We start from the raw sequence: 7467 nt of genomic DNA, 5'->3' as shown, positions 1-7467 counted from the left end.
AGGGGTAGTTGTCTAAAATTGAGCATGACTTCTTTAATCTTAATTTTAAAAAATGGCAAACAAGCAAATTTACATAACAAACTAATCATATAACAATTATATGATAGTCTACCAAAATCCCGGGGGTGGGGGTGAGGATCATTTCACCTAGTAGCCGGTGGACTATAAGGGTTAAAGCACCGATCTTATTTCAATAGCGTTACATACATGTACATTTCATCAGGCATTGGTATCTATTTTCGTATCATCGCAGTTGTGACGGTTGGGATTATTGATAAAATATTCACTCTTGAAAGCCAACTACCTTTTCTTTTTAAATTTTGTCTTTGTAGAACACATGCAATGAAAGTCAGAATTGATAAAAAAAAATACTGCCAGCTGGTATTTGACATTAATAAAAGGCAGTTCGCTTAAAGCAAGTCCAGGACATGCACAAACGATTGACCATAATGAAGTCATCATCATTGGTGTTAGTGCTTTTTAACCTTTACCCTGTTAAATTTCTAAAATGGACTGGTCCATCATTCAATTTGGGCAACACCATTTATCATTTGAAGGGGTGTTCACTGAAAATTAATTAATTGAATAGCGAACAGTGCAGACCATGTGATGTACAGGCTGATCTTGGTCTGAACTGGTTCAGTGGTTGCAAAGGCAGATTCACTTGCCGCCAGCAGGCTAAAGGTTAATTACTGCATGTTTTTGATTTTGTTTTATGTCCTCGTCAACAAGTTAACTCTCAAAATATTTATACTTTGTAAAAGTATCTACTTCAAGACATACAATGAAGATAATCGTTATAACTAGTACTATAGTCTGTCCCGCCTAATTTGGGACTGATATGAAGAAATGGAACGGGATGAAAGAACATAAAACATGTTTTTGTGAATTAAAAAAAAAGTCACCCTCGGGAATTTCAAGGATTTTGCAACAATCATCTGGTTTTCCCATGCGACTGAATTTCATTTTCTCTATGGAAAATCACTGTTGTTTATTTCTGGTCGACATTGCCAAATAGTCTCTATTTTGGAGATTTTCGGGGAATTTCACGTGTTATTCTTCGGGGACGTTTCACACTTATTTTTTACACTTGAAAAAGCTATTTTTCCTCCCGTAAAACAGATTGGGTTTGAAATAGAATTTACAATTTAGTACAGATCTACAAACGAAATTTTGAAAAATGTAAAAATGAAAATTAGAAAAAGAACTTATCCTTGTCTGGTCAAAGTTCGTGGATACAAGAAACAACCATTTCATACTCGAATAAAATTTGCAAACAGCAATAAATTTATACTTACAATCAAATACTTAATCAATTTCCTTTTCAAAAGCATGCAAAATGCGTGAAAAATACCATAAACCTTGCAGAAATGTGCAGAACAAAACAGGCATGTCAGTTAGTTTACTTACTTTCATTTTCGTTAAAGTTCGTGGATGACGTCATCAGTTTATGTGCTCATGAGAATTGTTAATTAGGCTAAGGAAAAAAAGTTTGTTTTACATAGCATTTAACATCAACACAAAATATAGTCATTAATGATTTATTTACAGTTAATTATTTACAAATAAGATTTTTTTTCACAAGTCAGTGCCTATTCCTCATAGTCAACACAGTGAGGGCAGTAGAATTTCTGACCCTCAGTAACTTCAGTTATGGGGCAACAATATTTCAGGTGTACCCAGTGTAAACAGGGCCTCCAGCCATGTTTACCATCACACTGAGCCCACTCAACAAACTTAACAGACCTGTTTCTAGAAATTTCAATAGGCTGGCGTGCATTGCATACACAGCATGGCTCAGTGTCCATGTTGTCTGACTCAGAGTCAGACATTTCACATCTATATGGGCTTTCAGCAGACTTCTCAGTGGAAGGGCCTGGCTTTGGACTGGACTGTTTGTTCAAGAGTTTGATTTTCATTGATTTTTTAACTGACTTCTCCTTTGTTTGCATTTGTTCTGGCTTCCTTTTGTTCTGACTTAGTTCATGTTCTTTCATTTGCTCTATTACACTTTCTGTAGACATCTCTTTTCCTGACACTATTTTGCTCATAGTTTTTCTTGTTTTTCTCTGCTTTTCAGTTTCTGATTTCTTTCTCTTTTTCTTTCATGAAGACACTACATCCTTCATCTTTGTTAACTTCAATGCCCCCTTCCACTGTAGAAGCTTCACTAGCTTGACTACATTCTGCAGACTCCTGGTAGACATCAGCTGGTAGAAGCTTGTCCTGAGGTATGGCAGCTTTATCCAGGGGATATATACCAGTCTTCCTGAACCCAGACTGTAGGTTTTCAGGGGATACTGCCTTAGTGTAGGCTTTGCACGCCAGCTCACACACATTGTACCGACAAATAGTGGCAGATGTGTCCCTTATTAACTTGTGGCACTGGATGTTATAGATTTTTTGGAAGGGTCCAAAGCAGGCAACATAAAAGGGTTGGAGAATATGGGAGCAATGAGCAGGCAAGACAAAAATGACAATATTCTGTTCCAGAGCCCACTCTGCAAGCCCTACAGAAACATGCGACTTGTGACCATCCAACATAAGTAGAACAGGTTCATTGGTGCGACCTGGAATGTACTTGATAAAATGATGTTCAATCCAGTGTCTGAAGATAGCACCATTGGACCAGCCGGTCTCGCTTACTGTTCCATCTGCACCAGCACATTTGCCCGCCAGTAAGTCAGGATTCATGCGCTTTCCTGCAAATACAAAATAGGGCGGAATGGCCACACCACTGGCACTACCACAGCCCAAGACAGTGACTGTTTTGCTCTTTCCAGTTGTGACTGCAGGTGGATTAGCATGTACATGAACAATATGTGGTGGTTTATGGTCCAACGAGATACCCTTTTCGTCAATATTAAAAATGAGGTGGGGTTTGTCATGTAAATCATACTGGTCTAGTGTTCCCCTGAGATTGTCAAAGTAAGTGTTCACATTTTTCTCATTTGCCATCTTTGCTCTCAGCTGTTCCAAACTTCTTGGTTTGTGTACTTTCACATCTGGCCATCTGTTTCTGAAACCTTCAAACCAAGCCAGAGTAAGCGGGTTGGATTTGGTTCGTTTACTTAATCTGATAGCATAGTCAGTGGCAATGTCAACTGTTTCTTGTTTGGTATATCCATACCCGTACCCAGCCATCGTTTTCAGATGGTCAACTATTTTAGACTCCTCATACAGAGAAAGAACAGGGGCCCTTCCAGTAGTCACACAATCCGGATCAATTTTACCATGTATTCTGTCCCTAAGGGTCTGCTCAGGCACTCCAAAAATCTTAGCAGCTCTACACACTGAGACATTTTCATCTTTTATACATTTGTAGGCATTGTGCATGGCAGTAGGTGAGTAGAGGCGGTATTTCTGCTTCAAAGGACGAGGATTTATCTAAAAATAAAAAAAAAGATTGTTATCTTTTTGGTAAAAATGGGTAAGGTTTCTGGACTAATCAACACATAATAAAATAACCTTGGCCTAAATGTAATGAAAAACCAAAACGAGGCTGTCATGTTAAAATGTAAACAAAGCAGACGAGTTGATATCTGGGAAATAAAAATGTCATTCTAAGGTATTTAAGGGAGTTACGAGTAAGGGGCCATTTGGGATTAGTAAATATAAGGTATTTCTGTATGCTTGGGCTTTTATTAGTGTTCTTACCTGTTTAAACCGCATATTTTGACTTTTTTTTTTGGTTGTTGACAAAGGTTTGTTTACTTCCGGTTTTCGGTTGGTTAGTGCGCGCGTGCTCCAAAGATGGAGTGTGACGTCATATGTAATGGGGAATCCACGAACTTGCACTATCCACGAACTTAGGCTAGACAACGATATACTTTGCAATAAAGAATCCTGTCATTAAGTATTCACTACTGTAGAGCAATTCCTTTAATCATAATTCCATTTATCCTCAATCTCCTTCCAATCGATGTCCAGTTCAATGCAAAATTTTCAAAGTCAGAAGTTTTACACAGAAAATCCATCATCCGAAAATTGATCCAGTCAATCTGCGGCAGTGTTTCGAATAATTTCAAGCAAATAGCTGAACTATGCATTTGAAACAATATCTTTAATTACAGTATTATTCAAATGCATACAGTAATCCAGGAAGAACCTGTACGATACAAAGTCGTCAAATGCTCCATCCTTCTTAGAATATAGCCTTCTACACATTTAACAAGCTCGCCATGACACAATAACTTTTCAAACGCTAAAGTGTAATTATGTCATACAATATATGACGTCACCATAATCTCGAGCGATCAAGTGCATAGGCGGTATGATTTGTTGGCTCTCTTGCGCATAGCTACCCCAAAGACAATTTTTTTTTATTTCGATGTAAATGAGATGTGGAAGCAAAATTTGTAGTCCTGTTTGGCGCCACATAACCTATACTGTGTTGGTGCGCCGTAAAACCCAAATAAATAAATAAACAATTAATTTAGTAAATATTGAAGTGAACTGATTCCCGAATGTAAACAGGGTAAAGTAAATTAGCTGTCGACCGTGCCAGTTTGACTACGTGGATGAAATTTAAGTTAAAGGCGAGAATGGTTGTTTGCTTTAAGTTTGAGCCCAGACCTAAATCTGAGAAAAAAAAGTTAGAAGTTTCCTTTATAATATATCGATACTTTTAAAAGAAAACGTGTAAAAAGGGGATTTTTCTATCACCGACAAAAACAAACAACCTTACCGGTTACGGAAGGTGCGTTATATTTATAAATTTGAAATATCTATAAAGTGCAGATGATTGTTAGTTAGAACATGACATTATTGAGGACTGTCGAAGATCATTAAAGGATATAAGTTGGCTCACATTCAGTTCATGTTTACACTGGCTCACGTCATACAATTGGACAAATAAATGTTACACAGAAAACTCAAGAATAATAGGTCTACAAAATGTTTCAAATGTATAAAAAGCTGTAGATCTATCCCACAAAAATTTAAATAGATCTATTTGAAAAATATAAACATTTATCACATACATGTACAGACCAATTCAAACTTTAGTTTCGAAGATTATTGAAATTTTATCAAATATTTTAAATGGCACTTGTAGTCGCATTAAGGATGCCATATAAATAAAGCGACAGCGTGACTTATATGCCTTTAAATTAGAATGTGAACAGTTTTTGGAGTGTATTTCAATTGGCCGCCGTTAAGGTGGCTTCTCAGTTATGTGGTTGAGGCTGCTTACTTCGAATGACTTGCCCCTAAACGCCGGTGGCTTTTAGTGTGTAGAATTCTTTCATGTTAGAAAGCCATCCAGCTGGCTTCCGGAATGTCTGTAGATCCACTTAAATAGATTCTCGTCCGTGATGAAATAATGCCCGGTCTTATTCCGTCATCAAAAATATCACGGCATATGTGCATAGTGATATTCTATAGGCGTAGGATGTTATATTTTGGATTCACGACCAAGCATGAGAAATAAAGACATGAGGATGGAATTCAAAACAGAAGTTTGAAACATTTTTTTAATAGGATTATGCCCCTTGATATGTAGTTTCAAAAAATGTATAATTCATAAAAGGGCATAACTAACTCTTACGCCCTTCTTATTCTGGGGCGTCGATGTATTCACGCTATCTAAAAACAACTTTTTAACAGACTGTTATCATCTGAACATTTGATACGATTGTAAATATCTGTAACCCATAATGAAAATGAGTTAAATGGGTTGCGCGCATCTCTGCTGTCCCCACCTCTATTATGATATAAATGGCTGAAACAATAATACGCACTTGACTTGCGACATGTGTTTATTTTACGTCAATGCTAACGAGTAAGTATATACAAACACATTTTCAGAAAAAAAAAGCTAAAACCTGAAACGGAAATAACTACTTAATTTGAAGTAAAATGTTAATTCAAGGCCTTCCGTACAATTTTTGGACAAAGTTGGTTTTAATTTTCCATGTCTCTCAACAATAAATATAACAGACGTCGCGAACTGTGAGCAAACCCCCAAATGACGTGTGTATGGACGTCGCCATCTTGGAATGGACGTCACGTCACTTTACAACGCAAGTCTATGGGAAAAACATAAAATCTTGATTTTTAACTTCATTTTACATTTTTTCAAAAAAAATGAAAAAGGTGCCTAGAATTATTAACCTTCTGGTATTAACGATGTCATTTTTGACAATTTTTCTTGCAGTATAAATAAATTATCGGAGGTCCAAAATAAGGTGGGACAGACTATAACTTATACAATAATTTATATCTAATTAATTAGGAAATTAAAGATAGTATTCTCCGAACCCACTTTATCATAGTTTGATGTGATGCAGCAACATTACTTCATTTAATTGGAAAGTGATGTACCGTTTCGTTATTGCTCAGACAATGCTGAAACATTTGTTGCAATGCCAGACTTTTATGATATATTAGAAAAACTTGGTTATACAAAAGCTGAGAAACGGTTGAAAATATACGAACATGCTGCAAAAGCGATAAGACAAATTTGCAGGCGTAACTGGAAAGAAGACTTAGATATCGAGATCTGTGGAAGCCGAGGAGAAGGAATTGCGTGTTCACTTGATAGTGATTTAGATGTATTATTTATTCAACGTTCGGTAAAATGTTTTGGAAATAATTTCCATAAAAATGCATACGAAGATAAAAATAATTCCTTATTTACGCTCGACTTCGAGAATGTGCCGAATGGCTACACAAAATTACGTTTTGAGCCGATGAAACAGACCCCAGATGACCCAAGGAACGCTGTTTTTCGTACAAACGTGAAGGATGCATTGGAAGAGCATAATGGTTCTTACTACCTTACAAATAATCGGGAACTAATAACTGCAATAGAATACCGCCGATTCGATAAACCTGGAGGTTGGATTAAAAGACATTTACAGTTTGATGAAATTTCAGGACCATCAAGACCATTTAGATTCAAAGTACCGTTTCTGGATCGGTATTTAGATGTCGACTGCGTTCAGGCATTTCCGTGTCATTTTCCGTCTTTGGTTGAAGAATGGTGCACTAGGAAAAGAAAGTTTGACTGGCCAAGCAAAGCACTGATAGAAGAAGTGAAACGCTCAGATGTTTTCGTAGTACCTGCAGGAAAGAAGGGAAGTATTGATGAAGCTTTGCAGTGGAGAGTCTCTATGACACTTGCAGAGCGAGCGTTAGTAAGGTCTTTCAATGACACACAGATTAAGATATACGCGGCTGTTAAAATCATAGTAAAGGAAGAGCTGAAACCCATCTGCAGTGAAATCAAATCATACTTAGTCAAAAACATTACGTTTTGGGTGTTTGAGGATACAAAATTATGCGAAGTTACTAAGGAAAATCTTGACCTCTTGTTTGTTAAGATTTTGAAGTTACTGCGGCAATGTATTAGCCGTAAACATCTTCAATGTTACACTATGCCATCTAGGAATTTGTTGGAAAATAAATGCACAGAACAGCAGACGGTACTGCTGCTACGACACATGGATACATTAATTGCAGAGG

General features: G+C 36.9%; 1 protein-coding gene across 1 annotated transcript; it reads right to left on the bottom strand.

The window, feature by feature from the left end:
- Positions 1-2076: 2076 nt before the first annotated feature.
- On the bottom strand, positions 2077-3672 carry LOC128556124 (uncharacterized). The gene is made up of 2 exons (XM_053540048.1): positions 3658-3672; positions 2077-3387 (listed from the first exon to the last, which is right to left on the bottom strand). The coding sequence occupies exons 1-2, from the start codon at positions 3670-3672 to the stop codon at positions 2077-2079; spliced, it is 1326 nt and encodes a 441-aa protein (XP_053396023.1).
- Between the last annotated feature and the right edge of the window lie 3795 nt (positions 3673-7467).

This window comes from Mercenaria mercenaria, chromosome 4 (assembly GCF_021730395.1).
Source record: "Mercenaria mercenaria strain notata chromosome 4, MADL_Memer_1, whole genome shotgun sequence".
Taxonomy (NCBI): Eukaryota; Metazoa; Mollusca; class Bivalvia; order Venerida; family Veneridae; genus Mercenaria; species Mercenaria mercenaria.
This window is presented reverse-complemented; position numbering and strand designations above follow the sequence as displayed.